The sequence below is a fragment of the Marmota flaviventris genome, chromosome 5, assembly GCF_047511675.1.
Source record: "Marmota flaviventris isolate mMarFla1 chromosome 5, mMarFla1.hap1, whole genome shotgun sequence".
Lineage (NCBI taxonomy): Eukaryota > Metazoa > Chordata > Mammalia > Rodentia > Sciuridae > Marmota > Marmota flaviventris.
The window spans coordinates 161,615,297-161,641,560 of NC_092502.1; the positions used below are offsets into that span (position 1 = coordinate 161,615,297).

Genomic DNA, 26,264 nt, shown 5'->3' on the forward strand with positions numbered 1-26,264 from the left:
AAGGGGGCAGCACAGGATGGGAATTCCAGGGCGCTCAACACAGAGACGCCCCCTGGGAATATACAGGCCGCCTACATATCGGGAAATGAGACTTCTTTATCCTAAGTGATCCAGCTTCTTACTGCTCTGCCCTGGGGGAGCATCTCCTAGAAATGGTCGCAACTGTTCTGGAGTTAGGGGATGCTCTGGGACCCCCTATCACCACGAGGAGGGTCCCCTGTACTCACGCTCGTGCCCTGTTCTCACACTCCTGTGCTGGATGCTGACCGAGTGGGGCGGCATGGACGTTCCTGGGGGGTGATGCTCAAGGACATGACTTAAGGAGTAGACCGGAGCCCAGGGAGGCCCTTGAAGAGGGGCTGGGAGATTCGGGACTTGGGCAGTGCAAGAAGCCAGGTGAAGGAAGGGGAGCAGGAAGCAGGGAAGCAGGAGAGGAGGGCGGCCCAGGAGGTGACTGGCGGGGCTGTTCCTGAGGACTGGGAGGCCTACCTTGGACCAGGCGGACACCAGCCACTGCAGCTTCTTGTGCTTGTGGCAGCGCTTCAACAGGCAGGGCTCCTGAGTCCTGGGCTTGGGCTCCGCGGTGCAGGTGGCGTCGGGCAGCAGCTGTGCTCTGGCTGAGGGGTTGGTGCTCTTGCAGCCCACGGCCCTCTTCCTCCATCCCTTTCCGCAGGTTTGGGAGCACTGCGCACAAGAGCCGACGGTCAGCCCCCCGGCAAAGGAGGCAAAGGAAACAGACAGTGCCGGGGCCCCAGGCTGCAGGCCCTGCGTTCCATGGGGAGGGCCATCCACTGCCCCCTGGCTACCCCACCCAGTTACCTCTGCCCAGGGCCCGGCACTCCATGCGGGTGGGCAGCTCTGAGAGTTGCAGGCCTGCCGGCTGGAGGGCACAGGCTGTGGACACAGGCTGGCCTGGACAGTCTCCGTCTTGTAGTTTGCCCGCTGTGTGCACCGCACAGGTCGGCTCTGAGTGCCCCTGCCACACGTCCGGCTGCAGGTGCTCCAGTTCCCCACGGACCAGCTGGGGGGTTGGCAGAGAGAACCACAGTGAGGGCACAGATGTGTCCTGGCCCCAGGAGTGGAGGTCGGGTCTCTAATGGCACAGTGTGTGGCTGGCACGGCTTCCGAGGTGAGGTCTGCACCTGCGTATGCTTTTCAACTACAGTTTCCACAGAGGAACCATTTCTGCCCCCAAATCTGTCCTGATCCCACTTGTTCCTCCCATCTTACTGAGGGATCTGCCATTCTCTCCCCTTCCCTGGCTTTTGGGCTTCCTGGACTTGGAAATAACCCAGCTTAGAGCGGTGTGTCTGTTCTCTTTTATTAAACAGAAAGCTCCAAACATATTCAAAATAAAGAACCTTCACATTCCCTCCACTCAACTCCAACAAGTGTCAGGGTATGTCCTTATGCATGAGGCAACTTAAAGCAAATTACAGATGGAAATATTTCAGTGTCTCTGAAAGATAAAAGTTCTTTGTTGTTTAACATAATCACCATATCATGATGACTCCTAAAACATCAAGTATACTCTTTTTAAACATTATTAAATATTCAGCATCTGAATTCCCAATAGTGTTATAAACTTTCTGCTTATTAAAGCAAAATCCAAATAAAGCCTGTACTTTGCAATTGATTTGTGTGTCTTTCTTGTCTTCTGTCTCTAGGTTCTTCCTTAACCCTGTTTACTTTTGTCTTTGATTTATCTGTGACAGAGCTGGGTTGCCTGCCTTACTGATTCTCCCTCTGCTGTTCTGCTGATGAGGGATGTTGTGAGTTATGTCTCTGTGTCCCCCAGTCCTCTACCCTTCCTGTCCGTGGTTGGATCTAGAGGCTTTGATTAATTCAGGTCCAACTTGATTTCACATGACTGTTTCACAAGGGCTAATGTACTTTTCCAACAGCAGGTTCAGAATGTCTGATCATTTTCTTTTAATGTTGATGCTATATAATGTGTTTTTTCCCCTCAAAGTCACAATATTATTTTTCTTCTCTGGTTATAAAAGTATTCCTCACAGACAGCTGTGTAGACAGGTGATGGGAGGTGGGTCTGTGTGAGTCCAGTGGTGCCCACATTGGGTCTCGGTCAGTCTGAGCATGTCCACAGACTTCGCTGGCTTTGCACAAGCCCACCTGCAGCAAGGCTTTTTGTGCACACGGGAGGGGGCCATGCAGAGGAGGGGAGGTCAGGAGGTCAAACATGGCCTGAATGAAGGTCAAACATGGCCACTGGGCTGAGGAGCCAAAGCAGCACCAGTGAGCCTGGTGAGGAGCACACGAGGCACCAGACACACCTGCAGCAACCACGTGAGATGCGCCAGCAGCTGGAGCCTGGAACCTGCGTGATTCAGAGAGTGAGGAGGGAGAAGATGAGCCTGCCCTCACACCTCCTGGCAGACTGCCGCTGTCCCCGCACCCTGGCTTCTTGTGCTTTTGGTGTGTATGTGTGTAAATGCATCTTCAATGTGGCTGAGGCAGATAGCATGTGCAACTTTGTATTCAGCATTTTGAAATTTCAATACTTAAATCAACCACTTTCCCACACAGCAAAGCCTTTGTAAATATATCTCCAGTGTCGCTAATACTTCAAAACATGGACCAAGCACGAGCCCAAGGACATGAGGACCTAACGGCAAAGGACCGCTCTCGAGCTTCAGGAGAAATCGCCAGAACTTCTGAGCAGACTGGCCAGGGCCTTTCCTCAAGTTCACAAGGAGGCCTTTACCCAGGTGATTTTAAAGCCAAGATCTGGGTTCTTTTGAAAATCCCGAGAGTGGCTCGGGGGGCAGGGGGTGGAACCTCGAAGGAGAGGGGAAGGGACGCACTTCCTGGGTGAGAAGCGGGAGCCATCCCACCCAGAGCCCTTGGTGGCTCCCTCAGGAGGCTCCACATGGACCCAGCAGGGCCTCGGTAATTTTATTTGCTTTCATTTGGAGAAACCTGAACTGATCCAGGCTGGGTATTTTTCCTGAGAAGATTCCATTATGGTTTTAAGAAAATGGTGAAAAGACTGTAGCAAAAAATTTTACACACATAAAAAGAAAACAGGCAAGGGTGGTGGGACCCCTCCCACACCAAGAGTGGGAGCGCTTTGAGTCTTCAGTGTCCACAAGATGGGAGTTTTTGTTACCTGTGAAGCCAGCTCAACGTCACGTCCTCCTGGAGGAAGGCTGCTCTGGGCCGCCAGGCGGTGCTGACTCTGCCCTTGGAACCTCTTGGTGGCCCCTCCGCCACGTCTGTGTGCTCTCTTGTTCCTTCTCACATTTGCTCTCAGTTCTGCAGCCTTATAAATTATACTTGGTGTCCACACTGGGGCTGTGAAGGATGTCCTGGCTGCTCCTGGACTTTCCAACCACCCCACCGTCTGCTGTCCCCTCGTCTGAAGACGTTCTCACTGGGTTCATCCAGCCTTGCCCTTCTCTCCTAGGTCATTAAGAAATCCTCCCGAACAAAGATGGTTCTGACTGCATCTGAAGTGCCAAGGTCTGCTTTGCTTCACAAACAGGACTCTGGGGAAATGTCTTTGTTTGAGCTCATGCAAAGGTCGGAATCCCACCAGCTTCTGTGCTGGCACCCGGGGGTCTCGCAGCTGACTGCATCTGAAGTGCCAAGGTCTGCTTTGCTTCACAAACAGGACTCTGGGGAAATGTCTTTGTTTGAGCTCATACAAAGGTCGGAATCCCACCAGCTTCTGTGCTGGCACCCGGGGGTCTCGCAGCTGGGTGGGCTGTTCTGTAGCTCACCAGGGGCCACAGCTGCTTTATCTCAGTTTTCCTAAGTCCACCAACTGGAAGGAAGTCAGAGGCTGGGATTCCTCAAACCAGTTGAGAGTACTAGACAGGACACGGGAGGACTTGGTCACCCGTCTGTCGGGGACTAGAAGGAAATTCTCCTTCAAAGATTAGCCTGACAGTCCCCTGGGAGACATCCTGCCTGGGAGGCATCCTGCAGCTACCTATCTCCCTGGAACATCCTGCGGTTATCAGGATCATCAGACATCTTTCACCTGGCAGTTTTACCACCCACATCCAGCAATTGTTGATTAGCGAGCTTCCCCATCCCCAGCATATAAATACCCCTATGTGAACAATAAAAGTTTGCAGCTTGATCAGAATTTTTGTCTTGCTGTCACCTTTCGTGTCTCTTGTCCCTTCATTCCTCCCCATCTAGGTTCGCTGCCCACGTTGATGTGTCCTGCCGGACGGGACACCCGTCCACCATGGGAGCCTGCCACTACTGAGGGGTCCACTGGCAGGGTCCAGGACAAGAGGCAGGAGTGGCTGCCATCACTGCTGAGCTCAGGTGGGATTCCTGGAACCACGTGCTCCAGGTCGTTGCTAGCACTGGGGACGGGGATGTCCACCAAAGGCCCACGTGTCAAAATCCTGGTTCCCCGGCGACAGCCCTTAAGCAGGGAGCCTCCTGGGAAGTCTCAGGTGACAAGGGTGTGCCCTCAAAGGGGGTCATGGGACCCAGGCCTCCTCGACACCCGTTTCCCAGAGGAAAAGGGGCTTCCTGCCCCACACATGCCTGCCATGGTGCCTGCCTCCCCACAGGCCCAAAGCAAGAGAGCTGCTGGGTCTTGGGCTGATACCTCCAAAGCTGTGAGCCAAAATAAGCTAATAAACTTCCACTCTAAGTTGATTTATTTCAAGTATTTGTTTTTGTATTTGCGAAGTAAAGTGACTCGTACAACGGTCACTAGACATTTCTCAATAAAATGACGACACCCCCGTCTTTCAGAATAAAAGCAACCCTTGGGCTTTGGTCATGGACTGTGTCCTCGACAGTGCAGGTTTCGACAGGGGCTGAGGAAACCCCTGGTCAGGGAGCACCACGGGAGCGCTCGGTGTGCCGGGACAACAGTCCAGACCCAGAGCCCCGCCCTGACCTCTGCTGCCCATGGCTGAGCCCCAGAGCCAGGCACAGCTGCTCTGGGCTTGGCAGCCTGAGTTTCCAGAGGACAAGGGGATGCCACTTTCCTCCAGAACTTGGTCCCAGGTCCTTTCTCTCTGGCTCTTGTTGGGGTTTTTAGGTGAAGCACTCTGCTGCATTTTCAGTACTAACTCTTGGCTCCGTGCACAACTCTGGCTGCTCGGTAAACATGGGGGCACAGTGAGAGCACAGAAGCTGTCACACACCGTGAGAAGCCACCATGCGCTTTAGGTACTTGCAGCAGGGTGCAGAGGAGGACATGGAGGTGTAGCCTTAGCACTTACTGCCGCGTGCTTCTTCAGCTTCCCAGTCAGACCAGGGCACAGGTGGCTTTCATACACTGGCACCCCTGCCACTTCAGGTGGGCTATTCTTCACGGAGTAAGTCACCCCTCTGACTTCCTGACATGAGCTCCGATGGATTCTACACGCGGAGATGCGCACAGTCAGCCCCAGCAGCGAGAGGCAGCCGTGGTGTGGCCGGATGGGACAGGCATTAGCTGAGCCGCGAGGACACAAGGACCCCGTCCTCCTCTGAGCAATGACAGCATTTTCACATGTGTAAGTGACTGGAGATCTACCACGGTTCTAAATGAAATGTTTTAAACATAACAATCCCCACTCAAAAATAAACATATGCCGCTTTGAAAAATCTGCCTTTCCTTAGAAAAAAAAAATCACTTAACGAGTTAATTTAAAGCCTGCCGGCGAGCTGCAGGCTGGTGGTGCCGCCCAAGGTCGCAGCCTTGGGGGACAGGAGGAGAGGAGCGGGCTTTCCAGCTGGCAGGTAGCCCGGCAGGTCACCTCTTCCTCCTCCCCGACTTGGGTTTATTATTGTCTAGGTCATAGGGCATTTTGTCAGAATCTCGTGGTGCCAGGTACACTCCGAGCAAGCTCAGGTAGAAGTCCAGCTCTGAAAGAGCCCACGGTCTTGGTAGGCGAGGGTACACGTCAGAGTCATGAGCATCCAGTCGCTGGACTGAGCTGGGCTTGCGTGTGCTGATGTCTGGGCGACTCAGAGTCCTCCAATCCTTCTAAGGCAGAGAGTAAGGGCCACAGGAAAGAGGCCAGGTGGTGAGCACGCCGTCCCTCCTCACTCAGTCGGCTGGTGCAGATGAGCTGGGACCAGGACCTTCCAACTCTGTCTCCTTGATGGTTCTTCTCGCAGCGAATGTGGGTCCAGCCTGCTCTTCCCATCAGAACAGAAAGCCCACTACTGGCAACGGTTGCCAGGGAACGGGGCCCAGAAACCAGGCCTTCTGGGCACGGCAGGACTCGCGGCTTGAGAGATCTGCTTTTTTCTTCAGCCTCAGAAAGTCAAAGCACTTCCTTTGCCTTGTGAGACTCGGGAGAGATTTATAATGAGCCAGACACTCATGCAGGATTGTTTTCATGCTCCCTGAAGCATGCAAAGCCCAACTGGGGGACGCAAGACGCTCCCCGCAGAGGAGCCACTGTGGGCGTTGATTTTATGAACTGTGAGAAGCCAAAGGTATGTAAAGTGGGCAGCGTGCTATTTTTACCAGGCTCCCCTGTCTTGCTGTCCTGTCATCAGATCTTATCTTAAAAAGACTCCATGGGACAGACAGAGCTTCACTTACGTGGGCAGCGGGGAGACAGGGAAATGGGATGAGACACGCAGACAGGAAAGTCTGACCTCGGTGTTCAAAAGGGCCTTAAGAATTACCTGTTTCAAAAAAAAAAAAAATCCCTCATGTGGGGTTTCTCTCTGCACAACACTGGGGTGTCGTGCTCCGTTCCTACTTGGCCTCCTAAACTCCCTGCTCCCTGAAGCTCTGCCTCCTCAGGAGACTGCTCCTTCCTCCAGTGTCCATGGAAGATTTGCCAAGAGAAGGCGAGTGATGGGGCTGGAAGGGACATCAGAAGTGACCAAGGTTCTCAGACTTGTCGTCTGTATGGGGACACTGAGGTGGAGAAGCCAAATTATGTTTCCAATGTGTTAGTGGAAACACAAACAGGAGGGATGGGAATCCTCAGGCTGTGCCTCCCCTAGTGACTCCATGGTGTGTAGGACAGCAGTCCTCAGGCTGTGCCTGCCCTGAGTGACTCCATGGTGTGTAGAACAGCAGTCCTCAGGCTGCGCCTGCCCTGAGTGACTCCACAGTGTGTATAACAGCTTCTCTCAGGCTGTGCCTGCCCTGGTGACTCCATGGTGTGTAGGACAGCAGTCCTCAGGCTGTGCCTGTCCTGAGTGACTCCATTTTGCAAAGCAGTAGTTTGCCATAATTTGATCCAGTTTCAGTTTAATAGCTAAGGTTGGATGAGTCTATACCTTGTTTGTTCAAGTAAATAACCAGCATAAAACTGTGATAGTAGGAGCAAATGTGACTCCATTTTGTTTTATGACTTCATCCTGTAAAACAACCACGCCAAGTAGAAGAGTCATGACTGGAGCAAGATGTTCTTTTCCTTTTGCTATAGAAACCTTTAAGAACACGGAACTACCTAATGGGGCATTGTTTCTGTAACTAGAGTAATGGGGCTCTGTTTCTGTAACTGGGGTGACTGGGCTAACTGTGATTGGTCAGGCTTCCCTCCGCTTGACTGCACTGTCCTGCTTCTGTAACCTGGCTGGCTTGCATTGGCTAGACCCCCAAACATCCCTTTTGCGGTTTTCAGGCTTATAAGGAGTGCCCTTGCAATTGTTCGGGGCTGATCAGGGGAACAGCTTTGTGTTCTGGTCAGCCACCACCGGTGTGCTTCGATAAAGGCTTGATTCGATTATACGTGAGTGGTCTGGAAGTCAGTTCATGAAACCCTGGGACAAAGCTTTAACTATAACAAAACAAACTGATAAATAAATTAAGTGTGCTTAATAAGAATGACCACTGTGACTTATCAAATCAATCAGAAGCACATGGATGCAGGGGCATATCAAACTCATATCAGAATAACCAGGCCCATGAGCTTCCTGAATACACCAGATCACCGAGATCACCACAAGATGTACCCCGTCACTAGAGACCCACAGACCTGTTAGAACAGTCCAGGGATGGGGTTGGCCCTGAAGTTCTGAATCACTTTCACCCATTTTGTACTTCAATTCCTTGTATTAAGGTCGTACTGATTTTGTTTTTAAACCATAATGGAAATAGTGTATGCTAATAGAAAATCTGAAGGGTAAAGTCTGATAGATAGGTTCTTCTGTGAATGATGGGTGCCTTCATTCCCGGTCACTAACATCTCTGAGAAACCCACCTCAGCTCCTCCCTGGGCCACCTCCCTGCCCCTGCACAGCCCTCCTGGTTTCGAAGATTGTGCCCTGGGGCTGGGGTTCCAGCTCAGTTATAGAGCCCTGCATGCCATCCCCAGCACCACGAAAACAAAACAAACAAAAACAACCCACAGCTGGGCGCATTGGTGCACGCCTGTAAGCCCAGAGGCTCTGGAGGCTAAGGCAGGAGGATTGCAAGTTCAAAGCCAGCCTCAGCAAAAGTGATGCACTAAGCAACTCAGTAAGACTCTGTCTCTAAATAAAATATAAAATAGGACTGGAGATGTGGCCCCTGAGTTCAATCCCTGGTACCCACCCCCCCAAAACCAAAACACACAGAAACAGCCCCACAAAGACAGTCCTGCAAGAGGCCCTGGCCCATACTCAGCTGAGCTTCTGTGAATGCAGAGTCCAGTAGGTGTGAGATCCTAACCAAAGGACCATCCAGAGCCACTGCCGGGGAAAGCCAAGTCCTTTGAGACCACGTCCTCCTACGTGGACCCTCCCAGCACAAGAATGCAGCTGTCAGGGAAGCAAAAGGAACTCTCATGGCATTTCCTTCCTCCAAGGCCCCCCTAGAGGTCTACACAGACATCCCTGCCCCAGGAGGCTCTGGGATGCAAGGTGTCTCACCTGGTCCTTGCATTTGGATGTGAAGGGTGGTGATAATGGATATTCACAACTGGGGATGCTGCCAGGTGATAAGGGTTCCTCTTACGCACAAAGTGGCTGCCACTGGGCAGGGGCCTCTAGCCTCCCACAGGAGTCTCCTCCGTCTTCTCCTCTCAGGAGGTTAGAGCAGGAGCATGTTTGTCAGGTTGGTCTTTGTCTTGGTGGCTCCCTACACCTATTCCATTCTGCCCTGGACACCAGACACACATCCTGTTCCGCACGGGCACCTCCCTGCAGTTTCACTGCAGCCTATGACAAACTCCCGTGTGCTCTGAATGGACACCTCGGCTCACTGCACCGCTCCCCTCTGCTGGCAGAGCCCTGGGAGGAGCCAGCCTTGCCCAGGGATGTCAACAGCCTTCTGCTGCCACTGGTGACTGGAAGACTCCCCAGAGCCCACTGAGTCTGCCTCCGAGTCTGTTTATGCCGATGGAACTCATCACTGTCATGTAATATAATTAGATTTGGTGCGGCTGCGTGAAACACGAAAACAGAGTGGCTTGTTTCTAAGAAAACCCAGCTGTGTGGTGGGCACGATGCCCTGGAGGCAGTCATTAAGTGAGACTGCTGTCAAGTGAGGTGTGGCTGAGGCAAAAGTAAAACATGGAAAAAAGACGGAAAATTAAACTGCTTTGGCACCTGGACAGACAGGACGTGTTTCACCCTCCGTAAAAGAAACCTGAATTGAACATCATGCTTAGTGAGCATGTGAATGCCGATGGTTAACCTGGACCTCGCACAGGCAGACCCTTACGGGGTGAAAGTTTGGGGCCGTAATGAAAAGAATTAGCAAATGGATGCATTTAATTATTTCAAAGGAAAATACACATTTAAGGTATCTGTGTATCTTTGAAATGATTCCTTCCCATAGTCTACTTTCCTCCTCAAAGGGTGGGTAGACTCTTCTTCCATCAGGTGAGGACCCTCAAACCTCCCTGGGGGGTCCCTGCATAAATGACTGCTTCAGGTCTTCTTCATCTGATGGCCCCATCCCAGCTCTCCCGGTCCTTGCAGGTACCTGCACCAGAAGAGGGACCTCGCCAGCTTCCTGCCTCCAGGCCCCACAGCCCAAGATCACAGATTCTGCTTGCAGACTCCCCAGCCAAGTGCTCACCCCCAAACATCGGGTGCTCAAGCTGGTGGAGTCCAGCTCTGTGATGGTTGGTTTTGTCAACTTGACTTGGCCGTGGGACACAGGTATTTGGGAAATAATCTTTCTAGATGTTCCTGTGAAAGATCTTTTAGATGAGATTGATATTTAAGTCAACGAATTTGAAGTAAAGCCAATTTCTTCTCACACTGTGGGGGGCCTCATGCAATCAGTTGAGACAGGGAGAACCGGGATGGGGCCATCAGATGAAGATGACCTGAAGCAGTCATTTATGCAGGGACCCCCCAGGGAGGTTTGAGGGTCCTCACCTGATGGAAGAAGAGTCTACCCACCCTTTGAGGAGAAAAGTAGACTATGGGAAAGAATCATTCAAAGATAACACAGATACCAAATGGACAAAGTCACCCAAGGAGGAGAGAGGTCTAGCAGATGGACTTTGGATTTCATCTGCAGAACTGCAGCTCCTCCCTGGTCTCTGGTCTGTTGACCCCCTTGTAGATTCCAGACTTGTCAGTCCCCACAATCACGACAGCCAATATTTTGAAATCAATCTCTCTATGCTCACACACAAACACACAACCTATGGGTTACTTTCCTCTGAAGAATCCTAACTAATGCCAGATCCTGTCATTTCTCATGTAAATGTCTCCCTCTGGGTCTTCCCGGGAAAAGCCAGTCTCTGATCTGTTGGTAGGAAGTATTTTTAGTGCTAATGAACACTATTTCTTTTGTTCCATTGCTGTTTGGACCCCTCATTGGCTCCAGTTCCCCAGGCATGGGCTCCCCAACAGGATCCTGCAACACCTGCCTCCCCAAGTGCTTGCTGCAGGCGGTGGTCAGGTGTGCAGGAGCTCAGGGTCCCCGGGAGAGACCACTGGCTCCTAGAGCAGAGGAGGGCTGTTCTGGCAAAGTGTTTTACGATGGGAATCTCCCGGGCTCGGTACAGAGCCCGACTCAGCGCTGAGGTGTGTCACCGGGGTCTACACTAGGAACTGATTTTGTCTCTCTAGTTACCTAGTGAGCCTAACGCTGGCTTCTGCCTTTGCCCCGCCTCATCTGCCGAGCTGCCCGCTGTGTGGAAGCTGCCTCGGCAGTTTTAATTTCCTACAGGGAGGAATGGAAGCTTACTGAGAGCACAGGAGCATGTCATGAGAAACACTGTGTCTTCTGAGGACCTAGAGAAGCCACCACTGAAGGCCACAGACCCTGCCCAGATGGCAGCTCCCTCACCAGCCTGGATCCCCTCCTGTTCAGCTCCTTGGGACAGGCCTCCAGGGGAGACAGCAGCTCTGGATGGCAGGAGCCAAGGGGGACCAGGATCTGACACCATCAGGGAACAAGAGAGGTGCTTTTGTGGGCAAGAGAGAGAGACTGAGGGTAAGACGCGGGAGGTCCACCTGGCACTGTGGGAGGCTCAGGCTGGCCCAGCTGGCAGGTGGGCTCATGCAGGACACAAAACCTACACCTTGCACCTGGGTTCCTCAGTGCCTTTGTGAGGCTCCCACAGCTAACGACCTGCAGAATTCTCAGCCTGGTTGTGAACTGACAATGGGCATCACCACCCTGAACCCCAAGATAAAGCTCTGCTCTTTGTTAAGTACCATAACATCCCTGTGGCTTCCTTCTGGGTTCACCATGATGAGTCTATGCTTCCTAGGATCTGCTTTTGCCTGTGGACTCGGAAATCTGCCATGTTTGACCCTGTGCCCTCAGAGCCATGCAGACAGTCTGAGCCCTGGGTTCCCATGGGCTGCATGGCTTCCATGGGCTGCCTTTTCTGGTGTCTGACTTGAGTGTGAGGCCCTGGGGTGTGGGGGCTCAGGGGTGACTCTGCCCAGGTGGCCTGGGTTGGACCCTGCTCTTCCTCACCAGCCGGGCATCTTTGGGGGAATCACAGAACGCCTGGCCACTGCAGCGTCTGCACAGTGGGCCATCCACACCGCAGCCCCGGGCAGAGCTGGGAAGGTGGGGTACTGAGCGGCAGCTGAGGTCCTCCTCCACCTAGGGCCTCATCTCTCACTCCCCCTCCTCTTCTCCTAACCAACCCTCACTGGGGAAAGTGAGGCCATTCACGGAGACCACACGACCAGTGCATCCAGCCCCTCTACCTCACTGCTCAGCCGAAAGACGGGGAGGGAAACCCATGTTTTCACACTTGATTTCTGCTGGGAGCCATTAGCCAAGTAGGTATGACAATTTCCTTGCCAGCGTACCCCATGTTGCTGACATGTTGCAGCGACATTGAATGTAGGTGACCTTGCTCAAGGACCAAGGCAGATTAGGGTGTTCCCGGTTTTAAGATAATCGTGTTTAGGGCGTTCCCAGTTTAGGTTCCAGGTTTAAGGTTTAAGATTATTCCTCCTGGGAATAGGGCGTATCCTGCTGCCTGAGTTCCCCTTGAGTTCTCACGGGATTCAGACAGTATATTTTGGAGATAGAAGCCCAGTGGAGGTGAATTTGGGCAGAGAACGTGGATTTGGGCAGAGAACGTGAATTTCCCCAGAACGTGATTGTAGACGGCTGGTGTGAGTTCGGGAATAAAGAGTTGCTGTTTGAATCTACAAGCTGTGTGGTGGCTCGTGATTGTGTGCCCAGCCAGACTGTGGCATTTGTGCCCAGCCAGACTGTAGCAGATTTCTACGGAATTTTTTTAAGTCAGTGAAGTTACAGTTAATAAATATGAATTTTTAAAAAGCAAAAACTCATAGGGACATAAACAAATTTTGTTGTGTTACCTCCTAGAGATTCTCTGCTGTGGGACTCAGTCTTCATAACGGATTGAAGAGGCCAGGAGGTTGAGCCTTGCATTTCCAGAGGACGCAGTCTTAGAGGACAACTGAGAGATTTCAGAACAAGTTTCTTGAAGGGGGCGGGGAGTGTGAGAAAGGACATGGAAAGCAACATCCATGGGGAAAGGGGACCAGGAAGCAGGCATGAAGCTCATTTAGAGATGCCCAAAAGGCCTGCACAGTATCCCCACCCCTCTCACCCAAGGAAAGGACAGAGCAAGTCGCGTCCCAAACTGCAGGTCTGAAGAAAGGCTAGGCCTGGTGATAGCTCTGTGAACCCCGTCTTTCCAAGAGAATGCACAATTAAATAGCCAAACAGCCCCTGGGAGAGCCTGCTGAAGCCCACCATGTCCGGAAATGAGAAGCGCTTCAGGCCTCTTGAGCTGCTTCTGGGTAACATGTTACTAACATTCCCAGAGAAGTGGCATCTCCCACTACGTCCTTGGAGCATGACCGCACTTGGGCATTTTAGTAGCTGGCTAGGAAACACCCTCCTGACACCATTTAGGTGAAAACCAGCCTCACAGACAGGAGCTTGTGGGCTCCCTTGGCGTGACAGCGCCAAACCTAACTTCTTCTTCACTTTGGGAGCCTTCCCTAGGAGGACAGGGTTAGGGTTAGGGTTGGGGTTACATAACAAAAAATGTTATGTTACAGCAGCACAGTTTGCCTGTCAGGTGCCTGGGCAAACTTCCAAGAGCCATTATACAGAGAGGGCCATGCACTGAGGGACCACATCATTTATCAACCGAACCAGGACACCTTGGTGGGAGGGGAGCCACTCCTGAATAATAGGACAACAGGCAAACGTGAGCTCCATCCTCCCTGGGCAAAGGGGGACATAGTTCACCCTTCCTATAGGAATGTCCAGTATTCATATCTTGCATATACACATAGAAACATGCATTATCAATTTTTAACAGACACATGTATTGTACAAGCAATTTCCTAATACATACACATGCAAAAAATTAATAAAGTGAAGATAAGGAGCTTTGAAATTCACTTTTGCATGAATTCACTAAAAGCTTGCTCATCTGTCCAATAGTGTGCTTCAAGCCTGGCCTGATGTTTTTTTCACGATACTCCTTTGGGTGCCCATCTGCCTCAGTCTCTCAATCTATACCGTGGGGATGACAGCAGTGTCTACTGAGTGGGTTACTGCGAGGATTGAGAGTTAGCTTTTCATTTTTTCAAGCATTAGGTAAAAGCTGGTTCTGTTATTTTATCATTAGATCATCATTTATATGGATTCTAGTTTTGTGGGGCCAGGGGCTTACGAAATTCATGGCCAACTGCTCTAAGAACAAGACCATCAAAATTAAGAACCTAAAATTGGAGGAGCTGAGGGCTCCACATGATGAACACCGAACCTGACCAACAGGTGCTGGGGGAGTGAGCTCTTGGCCTGGTTTGCCTGGGACTAAGGGGTTCTCCAGGAACGGGAATTCCAACTGTGAACCCAGGAAGGTTCCAGGCAATCTAGGATAGGTGGGTCTCCCTAGGGTTAATTTACTTTCTCTTCTTGTCAACAGATTTAATCTTAGATCATATGTATTTCCAATAACTGTGCTATAATCCGAATGCTTTCGCATCCATCCATTACTGCTAATTATCATAATTGCTGTTCCAAAAGTGTCTACCTTTTTACAGTGTGTCATGAGCCATTAGTTGTTGCTCTAAGCAAAACAGATACAGGTCTTTTAGTCAAATGTGGCAGATGTGGCAGAATTAACACCTGCTATGGTTTGGGTGTAAGGTGTCCTCCAAAAGCTCACATGTGAGGCAATGCGAGAGGGTTCAGAGGGGAAAATAATTCAGTTGTAAGAGCCCCATCAGTGCATTATCCCCGGATGGGATTAACTGAGGGTAACTGGAGGCGCGTGGGGTGTGGCTGGAGGAGGTGGGCATTGGGGGCGTGGCTTTGGGTGTATATTTTGTATCTATCAAATGGAGATCTCTGTCTCTCTCTGCTGCCTGATCGTGGTGTGAGCTGCTTCCCTCTGCCACATTCTTCTGCCGTGTTGTTCTGCCTCGCCTGGAGACCTGAGGGATGCAGCCAGCTGTCAATGGACTGAGACCTCTGAAACTGTGAGCCTCAAATAAACTTTTCCTCCAGAACTGTGCTGACTGAGTCTTTAAGTCACAGTGGCAAAAAAGCTGACTATAACAACACCCATGTTTGTCTCTTTGCTGCCTTACTAACTGGTAATGAGGGCCAGGAGGGACATGTGTCTAGAGGGACTGACTTGAGGACTCCAGTGAGAGGTGTCAGGGTGGTGGCTCTGAGACTTCCTGCATCTTCCCTTTCATTCCTTCTGTCCTCAAATGCTGGGCACAGGCACCAGCTGCCCCGACCCAGGATCTCCAACACCCTTGGCTCCGACACAGGGTCCTTCTCTGGAGAAGCAGGTGATCCCTGCAGAAAGGACGTCGGAGGTGACAGAGCAGAAAGAGAAGCAGCTTCTGTCCAGCTGTCCTGCTGGCTGGGGTCCCCCAGTGACAGCCTGACTCAGCACGGAGGGTGTGGGACCAGCAAGTCCTGGTGACTCAGCCCCAGCCTGCCTGCAGGGTTGAGGACCACTGGGGTTTGAGCAAGCCCACACTCCAGCCATCGAAACGTGCCATTCCTCTTCGGCACAGTAGGGGACTGTTGGTGAAAACTGTCTCATGGATTTCAGAATGACTAGAGGACTACAAAATTTACAGCTCAGAGAAATGATTAATGCTTGAAGAGACGGAAGGGCTTGTTACTCTGATTTGATAATCGCATATACATTTATGAAATTACCAAGGCACCCTACAGATGTGTGAATAGTCTGTCTCAATAAAAAGAAAACATAAGAAAGTGAAAATACTAGTTGAATATGTGCCTTCAGAAGGCAAAGTCTTTTCACCCATGACAATTACCGTTTCTAAAACAGGTTATCACTTAAAATTTATATTGATAAACAATAAGTTAAAAGTAAAGTCTAAGTAAACAATGTATTGACAACATTGCACGGTGCTGTTGACTCTGCTCCTCAACTCAGTCAGGAATCCCAGGGGCCGGGCCTGAGTCTGCTATTCACCAGTCTGTCCCAGGTGCCCAGCGCTGTGGGCACACACTTGGTGGACGACTCAATAAACTTAATACATATTTTGGAGCTTATGTAAGGAAACCTAAGGAAACAAAACTCAGATCACTGTTAACTTTTAGGCAAGCAAAATTTTATCTACGAAAAGCAACACACAAGGTGTTGTACTTAGCCAGCAAGGAATCATAGGTAATGAAGAAAATAACGACTACTGGTAGGATAAGGGTCACACTGGCATGACAGAGGAGAGGACGCCATGCAAAGGAGCCCAGTGATGCCATGTGATGAAAGAGACCCCAAGGGGCTACGTCCTCACCTGTTATGGGTAGCTGGTTAATCTTTGAAACCGGTAAGTAGACAAAGTAGTCACATATATTATTTAGACATGTTGGGGACAGAGACCAGGAGAGAGAGAAGGTAACTGAATTGTTGACTTTGGTCTGTGAATTTAGGTGTTTGTTGGGAGGATAGAAAGGAAACTAACTTGTATAATGAGCTTTAAAGGATGGGACAGTTTATTTATTTATTTTAAAAGAAACAAAATAATAACTGAAAAATAGATGCAAGGAATAAAGGCCTAGATTCAAGTTGGCATGTTGAATTTTGAGAATTTAAATGGATTCTTCTTCATCATCCTACTTTTTAAATTAACAAAGTATGTAATAAATTCATCAAGTCAATTAAAAAGTCCTTAGGGTTGGAACTTCATTTGGTACAAAAGTAAAATCAGATTGGAGGCAGTGAGGGTAGCTGGTGGTGGAGGGATGTTCTTGTGGGGATTCCTGCCCTGCGCTGCATCTCGACAACTCTGAACGAGCCAAGAGACTGTGGTTCTCCTCCAGGGTGATTATGTTCTCAGTGACCACAGGCAGGGGCAGATGGAGAAACTGTTTGCTGTTTCAGAAATTTGCCTTAAACTTACAGGGGCCCTGGAGGAAAGCAAGCCAGGCTGGACACAACTGTGTCTAAGCCATCATGTGGTTTGACTTTTTACCTTGTAACACTAGTTCATCAGCGAGGCAAGGTCTGGCTGGAATGCAGTGTTTTATTTGAAAATGCTACTTACACAAACAAGATTAATTTGAGGATCACTTTGATCCTGGGAATGTTGTTTAAATTATGTAAAAACGTGGATGTGTAACCGATGTGATTCTGCAATTTGTATTTGGGGTAAAAATGGGAGTTCATAACCCACTTGAATCAAATGTATGAAAGATGATGTGTCATGAGCTTTGTAATGTTTTGAACAACCAATAAAAAAATTTAAAAAAAAGTAAGCATATCTTTTAAATGCAATGGAAGATTTAAAAATTATTTATTGGAAACTTAAAAAATAAATTAAGAACTGCTTAGGTAGAAACCCAAGGAAAACAGAAGGATGGAAAAAGGGAAAATTTGGTAATCTTCTTCCTACCTGTAGGAAATGCTCATGGCCATATGCTAAAATGAGTGGATAGGGTTTTTCCTTCTAGACCCTGGTAACTTCATAAGGAGAGAAAACCCAAGTCAGTTCAGATGGCAAATACGTTGCACAAAAGCATGGGCACAGGTGATTTAGAAGTGACAGTACAGCAGGTCAACAAAAAGTAGCTTGAATTCTTAAGCAAACTACATTGTAAAATAAGCTGTCACATTCCTGAATCAAATCTAAAGTCCACGGGTCGGTTTTAGATTCAACTGTTACACACACTTCTTAAGCAGGGCTTGATCAGGATGGCAGGACCTCACTATTCTCACTTTTCCCGCCTTGGAGGCCAGGGAATTTTTAGTTCAGTGAAACTCTGGATTTTCATTTTTTATTTTTTTATGGTGGTGGAACTGGGGTTGGATGGGGTGGAGTGATAACATAAAGGATGGTTATGATGGGAAAGTGACTTTTTCTTCCAAAATGATGCAGGTAGCTTTTCATTGAAAAGATGGAAAAGTGCCATTTCATGAAAAGCTAGAGGCACCCCTTGTAAGTTGGTCTAAGACCTTAGAGAAATTCTGCATGCTCTGCGGGTCAGAAGCCCTCCCTTAGCCAGCACTGCTACACAGATGGATGGCAGCAGGGCCTGGTCCAGCGTACAGATGCCCAAGGTGCCAGGAGCTGCCACACTTGAAGGGACCACCGTGGTGACCCTTTCCACCCACTCCCCACACTCTGCTGGGCTCATTCCAACATGCTGCTCCCTGTAGGGGGTGCTAAAGGTGGGGCCCTCCTGGCTTCCCAACTTCCAGCTGACTTCTGAGTTCCCGGAGAGCTGCAGGAGGAAGCCCTTGATCTTGAAGAGGAAAGGCAGGAGTTTTGTCCAAGGTTAAGACCTTGAACAAGAAAGTTTAAAAAGAAGAAAAAAGAACAGGAAAGAAGAGACAGTCTTTTAACATAGTCTCCTTTAAAAAGGCAAATTTATTGCAATGCCACATGATACCAAGTATCATGGCCTGAGCCAGCCAAGAACGTGTCTGAGCAACAGCACAGTTGGCTCACAGGAACTATTACTTGCCACCCTAAACTTACAAACTCTAGAATTTGTACATTTTGTTTTCATCAGATCTAAACACTATCTAAAAATACCATGTTTCACTGAGTGAAAGTCCCTTATTCCCATTAAGTATCATAGAATGATTTATAGTTGAACCAAAACATGAAAATGTGTTATCCAATCATGCTCTAGAGGATAGCAATACATTTCCACAAGATGGGGATTTGAAGTGCTTATTTCCTTATTTTTCAATCCTTACAGTTTTGAGTTTGGTCACATGTTTTGATTTCTTGAACTGTACCATTGAGTGAGTATGGGATTTTGCTAGGGTGATGTTCAGAACATTTGACCCCCCTAAACATGGCTTGGGCAGGGACTAACTACAAAGGACACCAAGGGTTGACATCAACTGCTGAGTGGTCCCTGTGTGGCTGCTACCCACTGCCCTGTGTAAGAACACTTGTCACACAATGGCTGACTGGGAGACAGGCTAATGACCAACATCTCTTTCAGGTGGCACCTAGCATTGTGAAAGTTTTGAGTAGCCAATTCTGAACTGACCGAATAATTGAAAACATTTGTTCAACGTTCAGTATTCATACAACCTCCGAGACCAGCCTCCCTCCTCCCTCCTCTAAGCCTTGCTTTTCTTAAAACACAGTATGAAAAACATGTATCTCCATCCTGTGAGGATGAGCTGTTGGAAGCTCTGACCGCAGACAGACCCCATGTTCCACTTGACTCTACAGTTATGTCTCCTGAAACACAGTCCTCAGAACAGCTTGGGTTTTAATGCAGACAAAGAGTTTCCCCACCAGATACCCCTAGAAGTGTGGTTCCTCCCAGTCCTTACACATGCTGGTCTCTGGGCATGCCTGGAAGGACAGAGCATCCTTCAGTCACCCTGAGGAAGCCACCGGAGAGAGGTCCCTGGGCCAGCAACAAGCTCCCTCCAGCAGTGGGTGCATGGTCACCTCTACCTTGGAGCCACAAGCCAAGCAGTGGTTTGCTCAGATTTGGTTTCCAGGCTGGAAAAAATGCACTTCATTAACACAAGGCCCAAGGAAACCTATCAAATGCAAGAATGTTCAGAGGTGGAATGATTTGTTTATGAAAAATGCAACCTAATCTGCGAATTAATACACTGATATGGATTAATTGGGCAGTAACTGTAGGCAGGTGGGATGTGGCTGAGGAGGTAGGTCACTAACGAAGTGACTTTAGGGTGTATAGTTTGTCACTGGTCTTCAAAGTCTCTCTCTCTCTCTGCTTCCTGGTCACCATGTCCTGAGAGGCTCTCTTCCTCCGTGCCCTTCTGCCATGATGTCCTGCCTCATCTTGGGCCCAGAACTGTGGAGTCCACCATCTATGGGCTGGACTCCTGAAACTGGGAGCCAAAATAAACTTGTCCTCTTCGTTTTTCTTGTCTTTTGGTGGTTTGGTCACAGCAACAGAAAGCTGACTAAAACAGACCTTTCTCTCCTTGATTAGTGAATTGAGCACCAACCAATATCTGAAATACACCTCTGAGTGCTTTGGCGGGATGCACATGTGACCAGAAGGGGTTCCCTTACCTGCAGCTGGTGCCTGTATAGGCACATTTTTATTCTCAGTCACTGAAACAAGATACTCTGGGATTTATTTGCTTTTCAAGTGGGCCCAGCAGTTTGCCATGTGGTCAGGTCACTGCCTAACCTTTCTCCTTCCTACTCAAACAACCAGTCCTCCCCACTGTCACTCAAAGCAGGTGACTATGCCGTTTTCACAGACAAAAAGAAATGGTCAGTAAATACTTCTCAACACTTGGCCACCTTCCCTCTCAACACTGTGCCCTGTCCACCCACAGGTAGCACCTGGGGCCCTTCATCGGCTGCCCATAGCTTCTCCAGCAGGGCACAGCCACACAGGCCACCTTCCCCAGCTCTTGACATGGGTTACTTATTTCAAGAGTCTTGTGATAATCATGTAGGAGTGCTCTTAACACGAAAATGTGACAATAAAGAGAACTAATAAATATAAAGAGAACTAATAAACAGGAAGGAAAGAAAGAGAAGTGGAATAATAAATAATAAATAATAAACAGGAATAAACTAATATAAATAAAGAGAACTAATAAACAGGAAGGAAAGAAAGAGAAGTGGAATCTGATGACAAAACGTTAACTTCAAACAAAATCGACTGTGAGGTGAAAACAATATTAGAGATAAGGATGGTTATGTAACAATAAAGGAGTAATTCATGCTGAAACCACCGTCCTGTCTCACAACACAAAGTGCAGGTGTGAAGTCAACTAAGAGGAAAACTAACAGGAAAGGCTGAAAAATAACCAAATCCTGTGATTTTAAAACAAGTCACTCAGCAATAGATATAAAAGCAGAAAAAAAATTAGAACACAATGGGTTTATATAATTACCTAAGGAGTTGGATCTAATTGTCACATAAATATCTTAATTCCAGCACAAAACACACATTTCTTCATTCTCAGGAGAAATATTTATAAAAATGCCTATTCATAAGATGTAAAGAAATCTCAAAGGTGCCAAATATAGATCATTTTAACACTTTCTTTGATCTCAATGTAAGAGCACTTGAGATTAAAACAACAACAAAAACTGACCCCGAAGCCTCCATACATTTGAAGTGCAGAACTGCAGTCCTACATAATTCATGGGTCAGAGGATGAGGCAATGGTTTCTGGTGGTATCCAAAAACAGTGTGTCTCATTCTTCCCGCAGACTGCTAATTCTGAGGGAAGCTCCCATCTTCAAGGGATGCTTAAAGAAGCATGATGAGTACACACTCACGGAGTGTGTGGACAGAGTGCAGGCTTGGAGTGTGGCCCAGTTAATATTTCTGTCTATCTATCCATCCATCCATCACCTCTCATCTTTTATATCCACCATCCATTTGTCTATCATCTATCCATTATCTATCAATCATCTATTCTATTTTTATAGTTTAGACATGAGGTGTCTCCCAAAAGTGAATGTGTGAGACAATGCATCAAAGTTTAGGGTTGAGATCCTAAATCCAATCAATGCTTTAACCCCCTGATAGGGATTAACTGGGTGGTAACTATAGGCAAGTGGAATGTGGCTGGAGGACATGGGTCCCTGGGGGCATATTTTGGGGATTGATATTCTGTCTCTTGTGAACAAGAGCACTCTGTGCTTCCTGATGTCATGTCCTGAGCTGTTTTCCTCTGCCCCACCCTTCCACTATGATATTCTGAGTTGGCCATCTATAGACGATGACCTCTGAAACCGTGAGTTCCAAACTTTTCCTCCTCTAAAATTGTTCTTGTCAGGTCTTTTAGTCACTGCAATGAAAAAGTCGACTATCACACCTATCTTGCATTCTACATACTTATCTTTCATTAATTCATCTGTAATCTATTATCTATTGACCTATCTACCATCTATCTATTCTATTTTCTATTTATCATCTAGCTGCCATCTTTTTATCTACCATTCATCTCTTGAATATCTATCTCTCCTTTATCTAGTCTAAATTACCATCTATCTATCTACTATCTCTGTCGGCTTATTTTATATTCTTATTCTGAAATATCAGAAGCATATGCCACAGTTTCAATTACTAGGCTAGGGTTATATTGATTATAGGAAGACTGAGTGAATTTTGGTGTCAACCACACTGGAGTCTGGAGGCCAAAATAATGAAATATTATGAGAGATCAAAATATTTAACCTAAGTAACCAGCTAAATTTCCTCCCAAAACAAGTATTCTTAAGTTTCCAAGGCACAGTTAAATGACCCCAGCTGATAGCCTTGGCATTCCTGCGAGCTGACCTCTTCCTGTGTGGATGCCACCTATGTGGTCAGGTTTCCTTCATTGCCGTGGCAACCAGCAAGCTGCTGTTAGTATTTACAGACTCACGTTTAAAAGAAATAGAAGAGGTAAAGAAAGGAAAATAAATAAAACGAAAGGAAAGGAAACAAAAAGAAAAGAAGGAGTAAATGTTTTTTAAATCCCAGCAGCCCAGGAGACTGAGGCAGAATTGCCAGTCTGAAGTCAGACTGGACAGCTTAGCTGTCTCAAACGAAGACAATAAATAAATAAATAAAAATTAAAAAGGGCTGGGAATGTATCTCATGGTAAAGCACCTCTGGGTTCAATCCTCAGTAACCCCCACCTCCCCCTAAAAAAACCAAAAGTTAAAATCATCGCCCCTTCCTGTGACTAAAAGCATTGCTATAAGAGAATGTTAGTAATAAGATTATCCAGCTGAATCTACGTTCAATTTCTACAGTGTGCAGCCCAAGGACACAGTTCCTGGCCTGGGTATCTCTGTTGTGGAAGGAACAACTCTGCACGAAAAAAGTAACGTGGTCAAACCAACATCAAGCGGACACGTGGCCCGTCTGCATGGATTCCTGAGAGGCTAAAACAGCACTTCATCCCAGTGTCTGCCCACACTGTCATTGTGCACCCCTAGACTGGAGGGTCGGAGCAGCCCTTCCCCATCTGGAAGGCATTTCCTCTTGCAGTCAATCCCTCCTCCAGGAAGGCTTGCTATCAGTGTTTGTACTTAAAAAACTAGATCCTGGAGATAAATGACATAAGAGCCAGTCCATTTAGATAAGCTGACAAACATAAAGGAAGCAACTAGTTGTGTGATTTATAATTCCTGTCTCAAAAGCAAGGGATAAAAATGCCTGACTCACACTAAAATAGGGCAGGGGCAGGGGGGCAGGGGAGGGCTGCAGGCTGCTTTCTGCTGTAATGTCAGGAGGAGGAGGAGGAGGGGGATGGGGGCCTGTGTTGGCTTCCTCCCTCCCAGAGGAGCAGCTACGAACTGCTCATGCCCAGGAAGCCCCAGCTGACCAGACACATTAAGATCATCTCTCCCTCACAAGGGGATCCGTGGGCTTCCCATCCCCACCCCCACAGAGATTGACAATTTAGGGCCATTCCTTCTGGCTGGTGACCCTGTGGCTTTACAGGGACCCAACCCAGGGCCCTAGAACCTGGGCAGGCAGGTTTCTGGATGTTGATGGGGGCTCAGGGACTCTGACCAGCAGAGCTCTGACCCCCTGCCAATCAGGGTGCACGTGAGAAGGCTGGGGTTAAGAGTGTAAAGGTTCCCATTCCCCATTCTTTGGGGACCCTCCTCCAAGTCCACATGAAACTCTGAATCTCCCCCCACTGCACCCTGCCATGGAATCATCTGGAGCAACAGCTGAGGGTGGGATCGTTTGTTCCTGCCACGCAGCGGTGTCAGCTCTGTGAGCTTCAGAGTACCCGAGGCTGGGCAGGGACCCAGCAGCCTCAAGGAGAAAAGAACAGGGACACACGCTTTCCCTGCCCCAGAAATGGACTCGGGCTTTCTGTCTACTTAGGAGAAAAGAACTGTCAGTCTCCTACAACACAGAAATGTGCGATACCTTCCAGAGGAAAGGTATTAAATTTTTAAATTAAAATCTATTTCCCAACTCAATCGCTAAAAAATAAAGTGATAAAATAATATCCCATAAGTATTAAGTAGTGCAAGACCATGTTTCTGTTTCTCATCCCGATTATTTTACTTCATAGACTAAATAAATATCTGATGTGGATTTGTTTTTCTTTTTACAGAAGAAATAAAAATATCCAAGCTTTAGTGTTTATCAAACCTAGGAGCTTTTATGTGGATTATCTCAAGAGATCCTCAGCTTGCTCTAGAAGACAGGTACCATTATGACATGGATCACATCCAAAGTGGGGGAGGCAGGTGGGGCCCACTCACCCTCCAGCCCACCAATGGCCTCCACCGGGCTGAGCCCTCCACTGGAGGAACTCCACTTAGGAGGCCTGTGAAATAGACACTGGTGGAGTCCCATTTGTTTGCAGGCTCCTGTGACTTGCTGGGGGTGAGGCAGGAATGGGACAGATGCACTCTTGCTCCTCCAGAATCTCCCAGCCAGGAGCTGGGGTCTGTGGTCGTGTGCAGCACCTTTGAAAGTTTCCTCTTCCAAAGGATGATATTAATGGTTCTCAACCATGCAACACACAGACATCAAGGAGACCAGAAGGAGGTCTCTCGCTTTTCCCTGGGTGGATCTGGGGTCACCCCAGCCTCAGTTTTCCATCAGTCCAACTTCCCCTAGACTGATCCCTTTGTCAACTAATTGTGACTTTTCTTTCAGCATACAATGCTTTTGGCAGAATTTACTTATTAAATTGGATTGGAATGAGTTAAGCATAGAATACAGGACCCAGAGGACTACAGAAATGTCTTTGGCTCTGATCCCTCTGTAATAGAAAGAGGCAGAGGAGAAAACCAACACTGATCATTATGAATGGATGACATATGAGGAAAAAAGGGCAATGTATGAATTCACATACACACCTAGCACAGATATGGTCATACGCCGTGTGACAGCATGTTGGTCCAAGACATACCACATAGACCAAAGTGGCCCACAGATTATCTTGGGCTGACACTTACCATCCATGATGATGGCCACCGGAGCACAGGGGCAGTCCCCGCTGTTCAGGGAGGTGGTGAAATTAGTATGCCAATGACAAAGATCCCATCCTTCCCAAACTAACTCCAGGCTCCTCTGAGCCCTCCTCCTTACTCAGCCTTGGCCACAGTTCAGTGGCATGTCCCTAGATGACCCCAGCCCCCACGGTCTACCTGCTGAGGAAGCTCAAGGCTGCCCCAAAAATTTGTTGCTTGTTCCAGCCGACACCCAAAGAGAGGACCCATCGTTCTCCGTGGGAGGGCACGAGCCCGACTCAGTGCAGCCTGACTTCTGTAGACAGTCCAGATGCCTTGCCCAGAGACCTACCCTTCCTGCCCCGGATCCTGCTTCCTTCCCTTCCAAGACTCCAGTGAGCTCTGCTCACCTCCACATGGATCCCTTCTTCTCCCAGTGACCTCTGCACAAGTCAAAGCCGAGCCCGGTTCATGCTGGACTTTCTCTGCTGCAATAGTCATTGCTGATTAAGATCTTCTCGTGTCCAGCCTGCCCTGTCTCTGCCCCTATTTCCTGCAGTGGTGGCCTGTTCTGTTCTGCCTGCCTCAGCTGCCCTGAGGTTCTTGTTCTTCCCTCTCCTGAAGTGCCTGCATTGGTCCGACCCGCCAGGTCCAGAACTGGTGCTCTTGCTGCACCCTGGCTGTCCTCAGCCCCGCCTGTAGGGCTGGCCAACCAGGGAGAACGTGCAGCTGACCCTGCAGGACAGGCAGGGGTGCACAGCACTGGCTCTGGAATCACCGACACTGTGGAGCATCAGAAGTAGGTGTGTGTGACCTTGGAAAGAATCCCCAGGGAGGCGGCAGAGACCTCAGTAGCTAATGGGTTTCAAGGACTAAAATTCTTGTGTCAGTTCTGATGGACATCTCTATCAATACCGGTGGGACATGGTGGTCAAGGAACCAGGACTGAGGCAAGTCCCGTGGTGAGATAAGGTGGTCCCCAGCTGCACTGTAGGCAGCTGTGCGGGGAGGACGGGACCTTCCTAGAGAGCCCCTTGTCATGACTGGGGAAATTCCTAGCTCCTCAAATTCTGATATTGTCTCCATGCCTACACCAAGCCAGAGCCCAGCACATAGATAGCTCTGAGAAGGACAGAGAGAAAGCACCTCTCATCTCCCCTCTGGAGGTACATTCCAGCACACCAGGGACCCATTTTCCTACCACTGTGGATCTTCATAGCCAATAAGTAGTAGATTGACTGCTAGTGAGTGTTTGAGTGCATTTGGCTCTCTGAAAGGTCTTGCTGAAGCTCAAATTTCTCCTGTAAACACAGTATCTTAGGCAATTTACACCATCCTCCTTGACATGTCCCCAGGCCAATATGAAGACATGGAGACCAGACAAAGCAAGGCCTTGCTCAGGTGGTGCTCCTGGGGCCAGAGAAGGACAAAGCAGGACCACACTGCCTCTTGGGGACATTCCCAAGCCCACTTCTCAGAGAAGCTGAGTGTCCATCTGGAGATCCCCAGGGGTGGCAGCCCTGGGGACAGAAGCCCTG

The 26,264-nt window shown here is 48.8% G+C and overlaps 1 protein-coding gene across 1 annotated transcript in view; it reads right to left on the bottom strand.

Annotated features, from left to right (window-relative positions):
- Positions 1-26,264, bottom strand: part of Adamts16 (ADAM metallopeptidase with thrombospondin type 1 motif 16) — a 122,601-nt gene that overhangs the window by 12,355 nt on the left and 83,982 nt on the right. The window contains exons 19-20 of the mRNA XM_027943926.2: positions 820-1,021; positions 490-684 (exon numbers count right to left, since the gene is read on the bottom strand). Of these exons, the coding sequence (XP_027799727.2) occupies positions 490-684; positions 820-1,021 (397 nt within the window). The remainder of the gene's footprint in view (positions 1-489; positions 685-819; positions 1,022-26,264) is intronic.